The following is a 21,199-nucleotide window of genomic DNA, read 5'->3' as shown; positions in this document are numbered from 1 at the left end:
AGTTGCCATGGTAATTGGCATAGACTAACGACACAGAAGGTTCAATGTTATAGAATATAGATGTTAGGTTTCCTGCACAAGTAAATAAATGTGACAATTTCATTTACTATTTTATGATTATTATGATGTCGTATTACAATGAAAAAAAAAAAATTTTTTTTGGAGATATAATTGTATTAAGTATTTATTACTAGCTGTGGTGTTCGTTTTCGGTCATCATCATTTGACCCGATAAACACCCACTGCTGAGCATACTGCATAATCCTCCTTATAGAACTCCATAAGGACCGATCTTACGCTATTCGTTTCAAGGCAGTTCCCGAAACCCGTACAAGGTCATCACTCCAACTTCTAGGATAATTATAATAATGGTGGTGCCTAGATGAAAAAAAGGATGAAATAAAAGAAAGGATGAAGTAATAAGCCTTTTTTATCTAAAACACAAATAAAATTTATGTTCAATAGCTATTTACAGAAAAGCAAATAGCATTTTTCGTCAGTAGCGATAATCTTTTCTTTAATGTTTACGTATATTCAACATCATTTTATTTTTATATTTAATCATTTTATTATTGCATACAAACATTTTTGCCATCACGATTTCATTGTATATAATAAATAGCTATATTTGTTAATTATATGCACTGGATGTAAACTGTGGATTTAAATATAAAAATAATCAAGTATTTACCAAAATCGAAATTAATAAAATAACCGTTCTATTTTCAATAATCGTATCTACATGATAATCTTTGAACACAGTGTACGCTAGCTTTGTCACACTAGTGATTGAAGCAATGTTTTATCCCTTTCATTATTTCAATACACGTGTCAAGCAAGTGTCATTCATAAAGAATTGTAAATTGTTATTTTTACTCTTAAACTGTAATAATTTTATATATTTTGCTGTGATAATATGATATTCCTTTATCTTTTATTTTTTTGCACGAATACGTGCACTTTCTAAACACACAGGAAGGCATTTTCGACAACTTTAATGTACCTATCGGCATATACGCTCACTGGGACCGGTGACAATCTGACTGATTGCATTGGTCCCAAATAGGACCAATTCACGGAATCAGTTTTAGTGCGTTGATGACGTATCTACCTCTTGTTTCTATATATAATATCATTGGTGTTATAGCGTTTATTATATCAGTGTTAGCATTAACGGAATGAGATTGTGACAATTTCGTGGTGTCACAAGCGATGCATATTATGCGCGACAATATTTTTTGTGAGTGTACACAATTACTGAACCAGTCCAATTTAGGTCGGAATAGTAAAGCCGCTATAATGATTTGTAGTTTTTGAATATTTTACGGTCAATGAGCTTTTGGCGCACGATTAATAAACATTTACAAAGAGGTAACTTTCGCGTTGTAGTCGATTATAGTGCTTGTTATCTTTTGGATATATGTGGATAAAACGTTTAGAGATATTGCGTCATATAAATTCATATTTATAACAAACTAGCGGTCCGCCCCGGCTTCGCCCGTGGTACATGTTTACGTTTTCTCTACATAAGAACCATCCTCGTACTTCAAGGAATATAATAAAAAAAGAATTATCAAAATCGGTTCAGCCGTTCTCGAGTTATGCGCTTACCAACACATTTTGCGATTCATTTTTATATATAAGACTAGCAGTCCGCCCCGGCTTCGCCCGTGGTACATATTTACGTTTTCTCTACGTAAAAACCATCCTCGTACTTCAAGGAATATAATAAAAAAAGAATTATCGAAATCGGTTCAGCCGTTCTCGAGTTATGCGCTTACCAACACATTTTGCGATTCATTTTTATATATAAGAAGAAGATAAAAATGAATCGAATATATCTTTATATATAAAGAAAGAAGATAAAAGTTTTTCATATATTCACAAATTTAATCTTATTGTTTCTTTGTCATACATATTAGAGTAAAGCCCTTATGGCTTCATTCCAGCTGCGTCATTGAATTGACTTCAAACGGTAGCCTCATATTACTATTATTTCTTTTTTGCTAATGGAGTAGTCATATGTATGGTAAATAAGATTGAAAGTTGCCTTGATCCGTATTTAATGAAATTCGGCAAAAAAATTGTAGAAACAAATATAATTTAAACAATAATTTTTAAAGATGCTGATGCTGTCCGAGCTACAGCGTTAGAGGAAATTTTGATGGGGTCTAAATTACAAAAGGTCCCTAATGGGACACTATAACTTTTTTGTACAATACAGAATTATTTTTCATTTATTTTATTAACTAAATTTTTATTGTCATTGTTAACTATAATCTTGGATTTTTCCAAACCTTAATGCTATCTATTGTAAAAGATATTCTCGTAAAGATCAAAAGTTTCATCATGATCTGTAATTTAAACCATCCAATTGTAAATGCATAAACACTGTCCTACTAACCAGCACATAGAACTTTAGAAAGAAAAAGAAAGAAAGAAAGAAAAGAAATTTATTGCAAAAAAAAAAAACAGCCAAACACGTTATACAATTTATCTTACAATTAGGCAAACGGATACAGCCTCAGCAAAATGCTGCACAAAAGCAGCGCTGATTTTCAGGCTGTACCGGCGATTTAGGACTCAACTATCCATATTGATCAGTTCTATTACCAACTATTATAACCAGATCGTTTTTCAGGTGATCTAACATGCGCGCTCCCAAGCGTGCCAGTCGCGAGGCATCCCGACAAAGTGATATCAGCAAGATGGCATCCCGACGACTTTTCCTTCCTCTCGACGTCAGCAGACAAGACCGCAGTACTGTGGACCATACCGCCAGTTTAACCTGGACCAAGTTAAACTATGAGTTACGTATGATTTGTTCTTGGATTCTGGTGACATCTCTCATTTCATTTGATAGCATTTTTTGTGATTTTTTTCCCAGTTTCAACTGTTTTGGACACCCAAATTGACATGTAGGAAAGTTTTGACTGTTTGCCTCAATGTTGGTCATTAATGAGTTTAGAAGTAATTACCGTACGCACAATTTGTCTAAGTGGCTTGCAAATGTTGCAGATACTTAAAATTTACATTATTATAAATTATAATTGGAAAAATGTAAGGGAAATTATTGTAATTCGTTCCCGAATATGGCGCTAAATTAACGACCAATGGCAACGAAGTCCCTATTTGCGAACATTATACTTAGATAAATAAATGTTTAGATAAATGTTATATTGGTGTTTGATGTGAATATGTGTGTCAAGAGAATTCCTTTTAAGTGTTGCGCACTCGGTACCACGATCGGTTGGTACATAGTATGGGCGAATCAATGGTCTATCAAATACATGGGTGTAACGCTAAATGCCGTTTCTTGGTCTATGTTAGAAATGCAGCATTAAGAACAAACGACTCAGTATTCAATCTACTCGAAATATCCTTTTTACGGACAGTTTACGGAGATACTATTTTATTACTTGCTATGAGTATGAGCCGAGTGAACATTCAGCCATTAAATCTCTTATATATATTTCTTAACGTACTTACAGTTCTGCGATGTGGTTTCCATGGCAAAATATAAACATTGCTATAAAATGTATGAATCTTAATTTTTACTTAACTATGCTTCGTCGTCACAGCACTCTGGTTGATATAGAATGTTTTAGAACTTAGAATCAGTTGCACTGGCTTTATAGTATTTGTTAGTTATGATTTATAGAATTACCTATATAAAAATTAGATTAGATTGTATAATTTAACTACGTATACCATAGCTTCAGTAGCGAATCAATTGTCTTCTAGTGGAATAGCTTTTTGTCGCAAGTCGATGTTTGTACTAATAAATGTTTTCATCTAATTTACTGATTTTAAAAGATTTGTATAACTACCAGGAATTTATTATTATTATCTTTAAAATACTATTAATTATTTTTTCTCCACTTTATTCGATAGACTTTAGTATTTGTAAATACAGTTAACGACACTCAGATTGATATTTTTAATTTTTTTTATCAATTCATCGTAGAATTTGATTGAACTATTTTTAATAATAATGGAGTTTCGATTAATCATAAATCTTACATTGAAATAGAACGGATTTTCTTCACATCATACGTAATAGATCTTTCTATAAATTACTGCAATAGTTTAGTTTTAAGTTTATTTAACGATGCTTTAATATAATGGCTTGTGCGTTGCGAATTCATGTCGCGATAGTTTAATCGATGCTTACATAATGATACTTGATGTGCACAAATACTCTGTAATTAAAACTAATTAAGTACTGTGCTATGTATACAATTGAGTAAGTCTAAGATCGCATGGCAATGTGTGCGTGCACGTACACGCATTATTATACACGCACACACACATCGTCACTTTGAAAACTCATAGGTGTGTTTCATCTGAACGGAATGAGTTGTGATGCTATGTTTTATTGTAAAATTAACTTATTTTTGTCCAACGGTGCGTTAAAACCAAGGAAACTTAGGATATTTTCACGTATAGTTTTGATATGTTATTGGCGTAATATTACCAAATAGTACACTGTATCCGAATAGTTAGAATCATTCCTTCGCTGACGTTATGTTGTTAAGGACTTTTTCCTCTTAGGCAAGAGAACAAATTGCTTACACGATATATTTGGGGTGAATTATTTCTTCCCTTTGTAAGCGTTTTCATCTCGTATACGTGTATTGTCTTGATATTGCTAGTAGATAGATAATTTTCTCAACGATTAATTATTATTAATGTCTATGGAAAGTTAAAATGATTTACACTATACTTAGTACTCACTGTATGTATTATTTACTAATCTCATATTCGCATGTTCGCTAGCACTTAGTTTTTTATGAATGCGATGTTTATTTTGTTTACGATTTAAGAATGAGCTTTAAGAGTACTGTAATGTTACTAATAACGCAAGTTTGTGATGTTCGTCACAATTTTGTAATATGTAATAGTTATAGACGCCTTTATTCACAAATTTTGAGGCTTTTACATGTATCGTTCACATTTGTGAATTTGAAATATAAAATAAAAACAAACAGAATTTAAAGTCACATTTAAAACTTGCAAGACATTTCTTGGTAAATTAATGAGAAGTCTGAAAGTACAGTTCTTTATCGCTAAATTTTTAAAACATTATTATTGCTGATTTTTTAAAATAAACGGATTAAGTTATATTCTAGCTGTACTCTTGAATTGATGTAATTAAGCTTTAATTAATTTTCTATTATTAATTGTTTTCTATAAATATTTCGCGAACCTATTTTAAGATAAAATTTGTATGCTAAATTTGTCACAAAATACCTGTATCTCAAGAACCAGTGATTTTTTTAATTCTTACTATTTATTCGTATATGAATAGGAATACAGAACAATAACTTGTAAATTATATGTTTCATTGTATCGCTGTGTAGGTAGGTGTATGTGCAAATTACATAGGAAAGGTTGCAACACTGTGACTTATATTAGATTTTATAAGCATAGCCGTTAGAGCATTTAGAGGGAAATATTTATTAGTATACCCATTTACAGGGCAACCACGTAATTCCTGTTCCTGATAGATTCAAAAGGTTATTGATTTTTACTAAATTTCTATCAATATAATACTCGTTCGAATACAATACAAAAGAACCCGGGCATCACACATTTGCATAAAACAAGCCAATCAAATATCAGACCTTATATTCGTGTTCTTATAATGACCAATAGCTGCGTAGTGCGTACTATTTATTGTGCTGCGATCCTATTCTTATTGGTTGAAATGTCGGAATTTAATTATTATTATTTCGATGCACTTAAGAGCTAGCGCGCACGAGCAACTTTGTCTCCGCAACTATTTTGTCTCTCCACCCATGGGCTAAAATGAAAGTGCGCGCACGTAGCGACGCAACTCCCCATACAATTGATGGGAGAGACAAAATAGTTGCGGAGACAAAGTTGCTCGTGCGCGCTCGCTCTAAACATCTTTTAAAGTTGACACTAATTATTATGTCTTAAACATGTTTAAATATTATAAATTTATAAAGAATAGAAAAAATTCGATCACGAGGCGGGACTCGAACCCGCATCCTTCGCGCCATTCCGGGGCGGATGCCTTACCAACTCATTTGCGGGTTCAAGTCCCGCCTCGTGATCGATTTTTTTCTATTCTTTATAAATTTATATTTATAAAGCATTTGAATGCCATAAAACCAAAAATATAAATTCAATGTTTAAATATTTGCAACGAAATAGAAATTAACCTAAATTTCCAACCACGTCTGTGTAGCCAACAAGTAAATTCGCTCTCTATCAAAAGGCAATAAATCAAGTAACTTGTCATACTGTTGAGTCGAAACTAGCAATATTTTCGAGTTGCTCCTAAGAGGGGTATGTACAGAAATATACGTGATTGGTCGTATTGAAAAATGAAATTGACTTCGCTCGTTGTGTATCAGTGTTCTCCGAATTCAACAAATAACTCTGATAAAATGAAAATAGTTGTACAAATTCGAACAGGAATATTGAGTAAACACTACCCAAAAATGCCGCGAATTTTTTAGTTTACTGTGAACATTTTTGAAGTTCAGCGCAGCGTAAATATTATTCAATTAGTTTCAATTTAGCTTTTAGGTATTTTTGGAAGTAAGATAACGCATGGAAATAATAAAAACAGTATGCAGGTTTGAGTTCAATAATGTGTCTTCGTGTAGTGATGCCCTGGCTTCTTAATTTTAAAATAATCACTTTCTAGGTGATCATTTGAAATAAATATTTTCAGTGCTTGAGTTCGAAATCTCTGTAATTTTATCCGTATTCAGTATTTATATAGAAGGTGACTTTGAATAATATACTAGTTCATATACATCAGCTGCTACTTATAAGTCCGAGTATTGAAATAAAATCGAATAAAGCTTTGATGTATGCGCTTAACATAGCAAAAGTATGAATTATTTGATAATCTTAAAGATTATGTATGTTAGTGACATGTAACGCAATTAAATTGTGAAAGGCTTTGCACAAAGTATTATTATAATTGGAAAAATAATCTATTGATGTACTTACAAAAGAATTGATCGATCTATGTTTGTGCTAGGTCTTCAATGCACATAAAACATTATATAATGATATATATTCTATGTATAGTTTGATTGTGTGCGAAGTTTATTGTAACGATTAACATAGTGTCGTACGCTGATAAAACATATTTGTTAAACCGAATTTCGTTAACAATGTATCCATTTTGGTGTAAGAATACATACTTATTTACAAATACTTGTTTTATTTCAAGCCCTTTACAATTTAAGAATGTAATGCAAGAACAAGGAAGTATACGAGAGGACGGAATACGAGAAATAAAAGTACAATTGGTAAACGATAATAATTTCTACAAATACCCTCATTAAATAATATATTCTATATTACCTACCACCTAATCATTGTTCGTACGGGAAACCGCTTTTAATCACTAATACTTTGATCCTTAAGTATTAAAGGTTTAAAAGTATTTTTATAACCTACTTATCTAGATTAAGGCAGTGCAGGAATTAAGGTAACAAGTTGCAAATGCGAAACTTATAGTTTTTAACATCTATTTTATGTGATTTTTAATTTGTATATTTGTCTTTGCGAATTTATAAAAGCTTTGCGATGGCATTTCAAAATGTGTTTTATAATACATATTTATTTTGACCGTTTAAACCTTCTTAATAAATATGTATAGGATAATTTTATACCCTTTCTCAACGCCCTTGTGGCCTAATGGATAAGGCATCGGCCTCCTAAGCCGGGGATTGAGGGTTCGAGTCCCTCCAGGGGTAGATATCTATTTTATTTTTGTTTTTTATTTGTACAATAATTTGTAACTATGTCTTTAGTACATAACTATCTGAAATAACATGTACTATATTGTACATAGAACTTTTTGTTTAATCATAACATTTAGGTTTAAAAATTTATTGCATTGCTGTTTATTTATGAGTTTCAGGAAATGTATATTCTTTCTCATTATTTTCTATTATTCTTATACAGATAAAGCAAGAAAGTACAATAAATTTTATTTCAATATATATGAGTGAAATGTAGGTAATTAGCATTGAAACAAGCTTGTCGATACAGCCTGAAGAGTACATTTCGTTTGAAGCGCCCCCAACTCACCCTTGTATTTCAAATGGGGTATAAACGCAGAGATGGCGCTGATCTATAAAACCCCTTACTTAGTAATTACAAAGGATATATAAACAAAATATTCTTATTTAATTCCCATAACTACATTTTCGTAACGTCCTTTTTTAGCTTGATTTATTGCAGTTTAGAAAACGCGAAAATTCGACATCGAAAATTCGAAAGTGGTCCAAAATTTCGAGAGGGCAAGTACAGTTACCTGTGGTCTAAGGGATAGGGCACCGAGCGATTGTTGGGGCTCGGGGGAGAGGGTTCGAGTCCCTCCAGGTGGCGTGATTTATTGTTTTTTTTTTTAATTTTTGTATAGTTGCGATTTTTTTTCTATGCATTGCTTATAGCTATATTTTGTGCTTCTAAAAGTATGTGTTTTTATTGTGTGCTTTTTTTTAATTATCAAGTAATTATAATCTTTTAATTATGTACTTTTTTATAACCCTCTTGTGGGGTGGGGTCATAGGTGCATTCCATAATATTATCACTGATTTTTCTCCTAAGAAAATACGTCGTACACATGTTCAATAAGATAACAGTGTTCTTTTAGTTACTAACAACTAATTAACTGATAATGTTATTCTAGAAATGTATGCGAATTTTAAACTATATTGAATCGTTGTATACCTAGGGCAGGTGTGTCTTCTTATTTCGTAGTAATATAAGCGCACAGAATACTAAATAGTAGCTAACGCTAGTATGAGTACAACTATGGGTAGTGTCTTCATGTCAGACATTGTTGTGTAGCATACAAGATTGTTCTTTTGATGTAATAGGTGGATTTTTTAATATTAATTTACCTACTATCATGTGTCGATAAATCGTAATGTATACAGTGTGTCCGGACATGACATACCGATATTTGAAGGGGCTATTCTCCAGGTATTTTTATCGACAATTCAACCCCTCTACAGTCCCCTACCTCACCCCCCTCAAAATGGCAAACCTATCAATTTGGATAGTGAATTTATGAAAATTGTAATAACTTCGAAAGTGAGTGTCACAAAATACTAAATTTGGTTTTATTTGAACAATAACAAGTTATTCTAGGGACCACTAAACAAATTTAATTGATAAGAGTGATGAAACATACTTTAAAAAATTCGAAAACCATTTTGAGGGGGGTGAGGTAGGGGACTGTAGAGGGGTTGAAGTGTGGATAAAAATACCTGGAGAATAGCCCCTTCAAATATCGGTATGTCATGTCCGGACACACTGTATAAAAAAAATAAAGAAAGTTACCCTAATAACATGCATTGTATTATAAACTTAAATTATAATATTTAATATTTTCAGTCATTATGTGTGTGCAGATTCATTTTAAACTAGGTATACTACTATTGTTTAATGTATAAATAGGAATATTTTAAAACAATCGGTCGGTCGGTGCATTTCTGAAACGATCATAAAAAAATTTATTTACAAGCGTTCGAAATAAACCACAGACGTTGTAGGTATGTTGAACTTTGAATTAGCAGAGTAAATTTTTACATGCTTAATGTGATCTTGAAAAGCTCATAAATTCATAGTTCATATAAAATTGACCAGTAAATGTTACATCACTGACAAGTATCATCAAAATCGGTTCATTGGTTTTCAGGTGAAGAGTGAATACATCTATACACCCATTATCTGTACATTCTTACATACGTTTGCGTTTATGGTATTAAGTAGTATATTATAATATAAAATATTATAAATAAATGCAAAAGATTACCTCTTTTGTACCGTTATAATGATGTATGTTCTGAATAAAGCTAGAAACTAAGCTTCCTTTTATCGCAACGTACATTGTTACTGAGTTTTAAAGGATTTACTATATTTTATATTAATATTAATAATAAATAAATTGAAGATATATATTCTTTGTTCCGCTATAATATTGTTGTTGCAAAATATAAATGTTTATAAGAAAAAATTTGGTATTGGTGTGGATATCCAAATATATCAGAATTTTGGAGGTACTTATCGTTCATTCGTTCATTTCATTTTTTTTGATAAATACGTAACTACGTAGATAAGACAGTCCTTAAAATGATGCACACTGCAAATTCCATTTTTCTCTTATAATTTCACGTTAAAACTTATTTATAAAGTTATTATCCTGTAAACTGAAGTTCTGTTTCATGTCTACAAGTACAAGCCCCTGTGGCCTAATGGATAAGGCATCGGCCTCCTAAGCCGGGGATTGAGGGTTCGAGTCCCTCCAGGGGTTCGACCATAACATCTTTTTATTTTTTTTTATATGTAAATAATGTCATGTTTCGAAATTTGAAAAATTTTGATCGTAATTGTGAATTTTTCAAAGTTTTTAAAGTTTTATCTGCGATCATTTAAAGTTAGTCAATTTTATCATTTGAAATATTATTGTTTTATTGCATTGATCAAGAAATATCTTAAACACCTATTATAATATTTTAAATTGATTTACGTGGTGTAGCTTCACTACATAGTACCTATAAAACAAAGTCGCTTTTTCTGTGCCTATGTTCCTATGTATGATTAAATCTTTAAAACTAAACAACGAATAATTTTTTTTTAATAAAAAGAGTGATTCAAGAGGAAGGTTTAAGTATATAATTTATTGTGTTTTAGACAAAGCGGACGAAGCCGCGGGCGGAAAGCTAGTACTATGATATACTAAGATGCATTTCGATAATATTCCTATGACAATGTTACGTATATGATGTTTTATAGTTTATACGTATTTATTATGATACTAGCGGTCCGCCCCGGCTTCGCCCGTGGTACATGTTTACGTTTTCTCTACATAAAAACCATCCTCGTACTTCCAGGAATATAATAAAAAAAGAATTATCGAAATCGGTTCAGCCGTTCTCGAGTTATGCGCTTACCAACACATTTTGCGATTCATTTTTATATATAAGACTAGCGGTCCGCCCCGGCTTCGCCCGTGGTACATATTTACGTTTTCTCTACATAAAAAGTAAAAACCATCCTTGTACTTCAAGGAATATAATAAAAAAAGAATTATCGAAATCGGTTCAGCCGTTCTCGAGTTATGCGCTTACCAACACATTTTGCGATTCATTTTTATATATAGAAGATTATAATTGGCCAAGTTCGTTTTGAATGGTTGAAAGTTCATTCTTACCAGATATTGAATGTATCTATAAATAGGTATCTATTTCCATTGCGCCTTATATAGTTACTAGCGGTCCGCCCCGGCTTCGCCCGTGGTACATATGAAAAATAGATCTTGGCCGATTCTCAGACTTACCCGATATGCACAGAAAATTTCATGAGAATCGGTCCACCCGTTTCGGAGGAGTATGCAGACTAACATTGTGACACGAGAATTTTATATATAAGATGTACACGCATTTGGCCTGGATTCTTTAGTATTTCGTTTCTTTGTATGGATGAATGATTTGTTTAAAACTGATATATCTCATACTGAGTATTATTTTATTAACTTACCATGCCTACATGACTTTTAGATTTGTGATTAAAAAATATAGAATTTGTTTGTTTACCTTAGTTTTTACTGATCACGTAACATCGTAACCATATACTTTGCACTTTGTTGGCTGCATAAACAATTATCAAACGTCAATCAAAACATAGAAGGGAGTGACCCGGAAAGGGAAATAGGCTATTTAATAAAGGGTATGGGATAAGCTGTAGCGAGATGCCGTCGCGGGAAATAACCTAGCTATAGGTAATTCAATAATTTGGCTAATTGGGAAGCTAGGGCGTGGAATTGGTGAAAACAATTACTTATGTCGTCAAACAATGGTTTATTTATTTTGTAACCAGCGATCGTTTATGCGATAATACAGTCACATGAAGTTTTCAGTTCGATTTTTTATTCAGTAGGTATATTATGTAGTTAGTTATTAATTACTAGCTTTCCGCCGGCGGCTCCGCCCGCGGATTCAAAGAAAAATTCGCATAGTACCCGTTCCCGTGGAATTTCCGGAATAAAACCTATCCTATATTACTCGTGGATAATGTAGCTTTCGGATGGTGAAAGAATTTTTAAAATCGGTCCAGTCCAAATCCGGTACAGGTCCAGTTTATGAGCCTATTCATTACAATCAAACAAACAAAGTTTTCCTCTTTATAATATTAGTGTAGATTATAATATTAGCTGCTCGAGTCGCCTATTGGTTTCCTCTCGAGAGGTCTATTAGATATTGCCAAACTAATTTATAAGCCGGATATGTAGTTGCAGAGCTTTTTAAATAGGCAACAAAGCAGGCCTACAAAGCAACTAAATTTTCCACAATTATATTTACACAAATTACACTCATTAATGCTATAACGATGTATTCGTCATGAATATACCTATATTTGAAAAACTATACCACAAAGTAAAAATAAAATGAATGTGGGACGAAACATTCTCGGGTTTTGTGCTGACCAGCAAATATCGCCTGCGTTCACGTAATCCGACCAATTCAACACGTCGGCCTGCCGTTATGGAGTTTCATATGGAGGTGGGTATAACAGAATTACACAGTATTGTAACTCAGATTTAGGTGTTATAGGCGCTTTTCGATCGAACCTACGAGGCGGTCTGTGGGCGGCGTATTATAAGTTGTATAAATACCTATAATGATCCTATAACATAGTTTTTTGTGTACAATAATGAATTAATTTTAATAACTTATGATAATTATTTATCATGCTTTGTTAGGTGAACTTTGTTTGAGCCTTTTAGAATGAAACAATAGGTTAGCATCGAATCGGGTTATTAGGCAGATATATATAGTACCTACGTGATTGAACAAAAATCGAAATATGTTAAAGCTTTTGTGTCCTTTGACATAAAAGTTTGTATAGATATTGATCTATACAAAAAAATTGATATTGATCAATTAATATGCAGACGGTAGATATAATATGTACACTACTTACCTTGTATTAATATCTATATTTCACGTTAAGATATTTGAATTAAATATTGTACTTACCTATGCATATGTATAATAGATATTCATCCTAGATATCCATTTCATCAATAATGTTAGTGCCCGATAATTCTGTGGTACTTTTTGGAATAAGATAATAAAATTTAAATTATTATACCTAACTACATTGATGAACTTAGGAACTAGGTTCCAGATAACTTCGATCAACTGTTTATACATATTTATTAAGAAGCATCTGCATACCATTGTGTATTAAATTAGTTATATTATGATGTATATTATAGTACTGATCATTAAGAACCTAACCTATATTATTGGTTATATTATTGGCCTATATCTACTACCTATCCATACTAATATTATAAAGCTGCAGAGTTTGTTTCTTTCTTTGTTTATTTGAACGCGCTAATCTCAGGAACTAGGTACTGGTCCGATTTGAAAAATTGTTTCGGTGTTGGATAGCCCATTACTCGAGGGAGGCTATAGGCTATATTACTATATTATAATCACGCTAAGACCAACAGGAGCGGAGCCCCGCGGGTGAAACCGCGGAGCGCAGCTGCAGCTAGTGGATATATAAAACGCACAAATTTTGTGTTTGATTTTATAATTTGAATACCTACTTACGTCTGATTTAAAATGCAAAAACACGTTCAGTTGGTATATTATTGATTTTTGAATTTCGGCAATTCATAACTATTACTAAAATTGTTTCATTTGCATATTTTAGGTATATATAGGTATATTGTGTCTATATAAGTTTAAAATATAAGTTTCTATTTGCGATAAAGAGAGACGTTTTAATTAAATAGTCTAATTAAATGTCCAGGTCTTTATTGCGATTGAAGGCACTCCCAGGCTTTTAGCTTGAAAGCCATTCACTTTTATACATAATACCTGTTCAGGATTTATGACGGTACGCAGTTTTTCATTAGGATCGCTTCAAATGGACTACTTTTCACAAAGTCAGTAAGAACTATAGATGAACATTAATTTTAAAGTCGTCAGTTGTATGATCATACTATTGTTTAATTCATTATTCAGAAAGAGTGATGTTAAGGACCAGGTAGTGCATTTTTTTGAAGTGATTATTGCAGTTATTTTAAAAATCTTGTCTACTTGTACTAGATACATACTTAGTCCTTAGTCCTTAATGACTTATGAGGGGAAGATAATTATAAGAGATAATTAATTGGTAAAGGTTGAAGATAATTCATAAATGTAAAATAATAAACTACAAATTATGTAATAATAAGTCAAAAAACATCTCATTTAAACCTAGGTGTAGGTGTTAGTTGATAATTGAATAAATTTTCTTTAAATAATTTTTTGGTGAGATATCTAACAATAATAAGAAATAATATGATGAATAAATTATTATTGCGATAGTGTTGTGGGCGTTTCGATTTTCCGATATAAAATATAATTGGCTATAAAATTTATATCGGAAAATAATAAAACAATATTGAAACACAAATTATGTTTATTCCGACGGTTTAGCAATAAAATAGACATCAATTCGTGATTAGAAATGAAACAACATTGGGTACATTAAGGTTAAAATCTCGTATTATAATGAATACACAGGAAATATTCGCATAGATATTGTAAGCAATAGACCATGTACCTAAGCGTATTGGAAATGCGCACACTGTTTGATTTGAAGATTTACCCTCTGCATTCGGTCTGGAGATTAAATGTTATACAGAACCTCATGTGACAGAACTATGGGCAAATCTCTGGTAACAGTAACATATTGGAAAGGCTTTGTGAAACAATCAACTATCGGTCAGTGCTTTCAAATTATTTGAAATATTGAATCAGAACAAGAACATGCTTTAGGTTTTGTAAATTAACAAACATCTTTGATATGAAATAAGGCATATTGTTTTTTTATAGTGGTGAAAATGTTTTATTGCAAAAAATAAATAACCGTTATAAAAGATACTGTAAATCATTAAAATTTATATATGGTCGCGAATTTCTTTTAACAAATCACTCAGTGTGTGCATATCCAACTAACATTTATTATATCGTTTAATTACATTATTTCCTACTGTTTTGATATGAAATACTGAATAGGTATTACATTAAAGTTAAAATATAGTTACATAATACATAACACTTTGTAATAAATAAGTATCTACCTATATAAGAAAACAATTTAATTTAGGTATTATAAATTATTGAGACATTGAATAAACTACCTACATAACTAATTAAAAACTTACGTAGTTCCTACCTAACTGAAGAATGAAAATAATTTTGTATCTATACTAAACATTAATTGTCGATTTTATATCGTATAACATGTTAGTAAAGTTTAATTCACTACAAACATCACATTAAAATAATTAGTTTTCTATGAAATGGTTATGTTGAGTGGTTCACAATAAATAGGTAGGTAATAGGAACGGCTACGTAAGACAATAATATTAAGTACAACACTTATTTCTAGTATTCCTACGATTATTATGTTAAACATTGTCTACAATATAATATTAATATTAAACAAATTGTTTACATTGACTAGAATCCGCTTGTAGCGGTGGTAATTGAGATACCTTTTTAAGATATTAGGACATAATATATTGAAATAATAATACAGTATCACTATGAGCTACACTCATTTATGAACATTAATCAACGCACAAAGAGTAACCGAAATGCTGGTAGTAATTGAATTAAAGCCGTGCATTCACGAGGATTACAAATAAGGTTTCCACTCACTGCCTTACATTGCAATAACGTTGTATAGAAATCTACGATTCAGAACAAAGCACACGTACATAATGCTGTAAAGTTATTGTACGCATATCCATCGCTTGCAATTCGTAATCAAATCGTGTTGGAGCGGAAAATTGTGACTGATTGGATACACGGCTTTTAGTCAGGCAACACTACAACATATTATATATCTTGAATGGTTATCATTAGTTAAGTTATAAATGGATCTAAATCCGGATTTGAATTTATACAAGTCTTCCAATTTATTTATACACCCCTTACACATCTCACTTACCCTGTTCTCCTCAAATATAAAACATTAACCCAACTGTTTACATTTACCTTACCTTGCCAAACTCTTAACAATCTTATCAACAAAATATTAGTTTTTATAGAGAGTACAGGCTAATGCTCTCGCTGTAGTCGCGTTATAGTGGGTAGTGGGTACGTTTGATATTTTCACATGTCTTTCATTTTCAATGTTGAATAAATTAATAGATTATACCTAGAATAATAGAGGAATTATTATAATTACATAAGAAATAGAATAGTCATATAATAAAGGATAAAAATAAAAAAAAATATTTAAAAGTATCAATTTGAACATGAACACAAAACTTACTCATATAAGCTTAGGTACTCGAAAGTTCAGCAAAAGTTGACATTGACAAAAGCTATCATGTTTCCAATAATACCCACATTGAGCTAGTAACTTGAGCCTAACCTTGAAGCTAACGCATACAAAGTAGTGCATAACTTGGAAACTTAGAAAACTACAATGTTAAACGGTTTCTTTACGTGATTTCCCTTTACTCAAACTTTCTTATCAACTGCACTTCCCCCTAGTATTTTGCCTACATTTTTAAATACATACATTATGAAATACATTTTTGACACAAAATCTATAAGAATGGTCCAGTGTCTTTAAGGTAATGTGATTTCCAATGGCCAGAGCTCGTGTTTAATATATAAAAAATGTAACCCTAATATTAAGAAGGGATTCGAGTCATGTCGTATAATATGTCAAAGGGAAGCAAACTGACATTTGATTTCGCGAAACTCGATGGGTCGGTGTACCGCACCTTACCGTAGATTCTTTATATTGGTAGAAGATATAACATATTATATGTTATAAGAACAATACCAAGAGCTTTCTCGAGTTTCTGCTAATACAATATGACAATAATAAGACAGATGGGATAATCCCCATCGACACGATTATCTTTTCTGTACATTTGAAATTAATGTTTCATCGACTATAATATCTACTGATATATTACGTTTTCAGCCTGACAATCAATAAATATGGAATCGGTCGTGAACGGTCAACATAAAGATATTGGACAGTTCGACGTACAAATGTGGCCGAATATTGAACTTCGTCTGAAACTATTTTAATGATCACAACTATTGCAATAGGAAATAGTTTTGTATCCTTCCTGAAAACATAACAATCTAACAGAGTAAATTTATAAAACAATTTTAATTACTTCGTGTTTTACGAAGAAACGGGCATTTTATCTTTAAAATTTTTAATGAAAAGAACGTAGAAGAGGTTATAAGTTAATGCAGAAATTCAATTAAGCTAACAAAGATGGTTTCATATTTTATAAGAGTGATTATAAGTATAGCCGATGGACATCGCTAAAATTATTATTTTCAGTCAAGGTTAGAAGGACTCTTTGTATAATTATTTCACAGGTGCAATATTTTCCAACCTATTTATAATAAATTAACTGCTTATACAATGATGTTAAGTAGAATGTTAGACAACCCGCCAAGTAGTTAAGATATAAACGGCAGCTAATACATTTGAAAATAATTTCTATGTTTATCACATCAACTTGCTGTAGGCTTTATCATTCACATTTTAAGCTAAATGTGTTAATAGGATAAAGTTGTAATAGAATCACATTAAATGCAAAAGTAACAAAAGATAGAAACACAAAAGCAAAAGTTATAACTGCCTTACACTTATGTACGCGGGAAGTTGTTTCCCACAGGAAAATTATGGAGATAATAGATACTATTCCATCCGTTGTGCTATTGACGTTAATGCTGTCCCATTATAACTTTTGAGATAAATTGCTCGTCTCAACTGTGCGTTAAAGATAGACGGTGTTGTCGTCTTCCGAGCTTTTATTTATGCGTGATTAGTTTCAGCTACAGTTTGCTAATTTCCTGTTTCAAGACTTCGCAATATCGAACAACACTTTGTAGCCTTTGTACTTGTAGTTCATCTTCAGTGTACCTATTATGTGCTAATTATAGACTGGTTTAAGCTTGAAATAAATTACCGTTACTGCATTTTCCAACATGAGTTCTCTAGAAGCTATTTCATATAAATATCACACTTACTTCAAAAAGAGATTTCAAATAACTGGGATATTTATTTGGAAGTCTTTTCGGATTTGGATTTTGGATAATTTACTTGAGTCAACTGTGCTGTATGTGACCGGAATCTTTCATGTAGCAAATGAAAGATTCAGCTATTATTGTGAGATTGTATTCATATCAAAAGAAACTTTGCAGTTCTTCTATTTGATTCATTATATTTGTATTTATAGCAATTTCCTACAAACACTATGTAGTGATGTGGAGATATGGCTAGCTTTAGAACATTAATTAATGTTTTGGCAAAATAAAGATTTTAAAATTTTGTTATTATTAATTAAATATTTAATTTAATCATCGCTTTGTGACTCAGTTGATGTTTTTTGATGGAGGTGTTGATTGAGATTAACAAAAATTAAATTATTTTAAAAACTTGAGCCAAGTGCAACTGTAGCGCAGTAACTAATTCGATATCGACTAAACAACTCCTTCTACAAAATAAGGAAGTTGTCGTTTGCAAATTATATTTTACTTCTATTTGAAACTAAATTTAAATAACGTGACATACCTATACAAGTACATTATGTACACAAAGAAACATGTGTGTACATTTACATAGTTATATTGTTTAAAACAAAAACATAAATAATTTAGAAATATTCCACAATCAGACTTTAAACATCTTATAATAGCTTAAGTATATTGTTCTACAAATAAGGAAGTACCTACTTACCTAGATACTTAAAATTTGTAAAACCTACCGATCAAAATATATGTTTGACACAAGACTAAAAGAGTTTTGGTATACTGGCTTACACAATTATTGGTACCTAGGTGAAATTGCATTAGCAATTTCAAATTAACTAACGATTAAGTGTGGTAGTGATAAAATAATGTACATTTCCAACGTTACAACTAACTTAAACTCATATTATGGGCTCTTGACACGAAAAAAATAGTCGACAAATAACAAAATACTAAAAACTTTTTGAAAACTAATGTTATTGATTCTAAATTTAATAAGAAACTTTAAATAGGTACCTGGGTACCAACCTAGTTTTTCATTTCTGTATGCGTGAATCGTGTTTTTGAAAGTAAGAAAGAGATTATTTCTTAGAGAATTACAGATTACAATATTTACAAGAGATTTCTAAGGATTTACATAAATTGACATATTTACAAAGAAGTCTGTGGATACCTGGTTTCCTCAAAATGTAAATGTAAATCATAATATAAATCAGTTTATAAAAACTACCTATAGGTTTAGAGAAACTCATGAAGCTTTATATCGGAAAATATGAACGCAATAGAAACCAGGATATCCGATTACAACTAATCTTAAATATAATTGAAGTTTTATGACGCCTAATAGGTACACACATAAAAGCGTTGCCCACTTCGTTAATTCATATTAGAATTGATACAACAAAGGCTACAATCTTAAATTCAAAATATTTGTTACAAATCTGGGGTTATTGGTATACCCCACTAAATTTGTGACAAAAGTAGTTTGTGTAGAGGGCCTAATTGTCCATGATAGGCCGTCTTGTAGATGTTTATTCATAATCGCCGTAATGGCGGCAAACATCGACGATCATTTGTTGGGCCAACTCTGCCCATTGTGAAGAGGGCGCATAAATACTTGATACAAATATTTGACACAAGATTAGACGAGCGTGGGCATACTTGCGTGAATTGAAGCTGGGTACATATTTTAGGTACACATACATATAAATTATCAATGAAATGAGAACGGCATAACTTGAGCCGTTCAGTAGGTACTAAAAAAGAAACTGTAAATCAGTCATTCATAGGTGAAGAAGAAACTGCGAATACCTACCTACATGTAAATATATGCAAGTACCTATATAGTAGATTATATTTACTAAGACGCGTCTTGGATATGAAGGAAATACCTAACCAGTAGTCGTTCCTGATTAATCAAGTAATGTTAAAGATAAGATTTCATTTAGGTAGTTTATTACAAAGTGCATAATAAAAGCATATCAGGAAAATTGAAAATCTACGATCAAACACGTACAGATAAAACAAATTTTCAAGTAGATAAGTACCTAGTTATTTACACAAATTATAAACCGCTGATAAGTTATAAATATATATATTAGAAATATAAATTATATATATTAGAAATTTTAAGTATACAAGTAGATAGATATCATCATCAAGACGCGTCTTACACATCCAGAAAAGTTGCCTGTCGTCAAAGTATCCAAAGCCGATTTATAGAGACGAGTCATATACCAGAGACGAGTCCTGTTTGTCAGTGATCAAAGTATCATCGAAAGATTTAGAGAGACGAGTCCTGTATGTCAGGCTGGTCGGCGGGCGGTACCCCGGCGGCGGACATCTTGCGGCGCTCGTTGCGCGCGCGCGTGATGGGCCGGTAGTACTGCTCGCTGCGGCGCCGTCAGCGCTCCGGGGGCGGCACCTCCGTCTCCAGCTCCATCCAGAGCGAGCTGATCACGCGGGACGCTGTGGGAGAAAGGGAATTATAGCTTTTCCTTTAGTATATAACTACTAGAGCTTGCATGGTTTAGCTTCTTTTTGCACATAGGAAGTTCCCGTGGGAATAATAGTAATTGTCCTCCTAACAAGACACAAGAATGAAGATAAAACCATAACAATGCTCCGTTCCGAGGTGAAAGAACGACAAGCAAACAATGAAACAAACACACACACATTTATCACCATCAAACGTAGAACTATTTTATTTTTATTTAATTTTTTTATTTTTTATTTAATTTTAATTATAATTATCATTATTATCTATACCTATGTACATTATCATTTTAACGGCTTAATTAAGTGTGCGTCTTTCTTAATAAATTCTAGTATGACTTCAATAAAATCTAGGGAAACTAAAATTGAATGAGAATACCTTACTTCGTTTATTCATTTAAAACTTGTACCGTGTACGCAAAAGTTGCACTAGACATTCCACAGGTACTGCGACGAATGGAAAATATTTTAAAACCAACTTCGTGACAACGACTTTGAGATACCCACATAAATACTCCATTCAAGTTTACAATCGCTTCAAAGCACGTTTTCTCGACTACTTGGAATTGGAAATGCTTGACTTAATTTTCTACGTCTTGAACGGTATCTTTAAAACA

The 21,199-nt window shown here is 31.9% G+C and overlaps 2 protein-coding genes and 2 non-coding genes across 4 annotated transcripts in view; 3 read left to right on the top strand and 1 right to left on the bottom strand.

Annotated features, from left to right (window-relative positions):
• LOC149910999 (WD repeat-containing protein 47) overlaps positions 1-4,290 on the top strand; it is a 64,398-nt gene extending 60,108 nt beyond the window's left edge. Inside the window, exon 10 of the mRNA XM_090101750.1 lies at positions 2,642-4,290. Within this exon, the coding sequence (XP_089957876.1) occupies positions 2,642-2,787 (146 nt within the window). The 3' untranslated portion in view covers positions 2,788-4,290. The remainder of the gene's footprint in view (positions 1-2,641) is intronic.
• Positions 4,291-7,675: 3,385 nt separating this feature from the next.
• TRNAR-CCU (transfer RNA arginine (anticodon CCU)) lies at positions 7,676-7,748 on the top strand. Its single transcript has one exon. It is a non-coding gene; the product is annotated as a tRNA-Arg (tRNA).
• A 2,497-nt stretch (positions 7,749-10,245) lies between these two features.
• TRNAR-CCU (transfer RNA arginine (anticodon CCU)) lies at positions 10,246-10,318 on the top strand. Its single transcript has one exon. It is a non-coding gene; the product is annotated as a tRNA-Arg (tRNA).
• Positions 10,319-20,490: 10,172 nt separating this feature from the next.
• The window catches only part of LOC149910996 (uncharacterized), a 47,970-nt gene continuing 47,261 nt past the window's right edge, over positions 20,491-21,199 (bottom strand). Inside the window, exon 9 of the mRNA XM_090119087.1 lies at positions 20,491-20,555. Within this exon, the coding sequence (XP_089975213.1) occupies positions 20,491-20,555 (65 nt within the window). The remainder of the gene's footprint in view (positions 20,556-21,199) is intronic.

Source organism: Colias eurytheme, chromosome 1, assembly GCF_061535395.1.
Source record: "Colias eurytheme isolate Ceu_HAF_F1 chromosome 1, ilColEury1 Martin Lab GWU primary, whole genome shotgun sequence".
NCBI lineage: Eukaryota > Metazoa > Arthropoda > Insecta > Lepidoptera > Pieridae > Colias > Colias eurytheme.
This window is presented reverse-complemented; position numbering and strand designations above follow the sequence as displayed.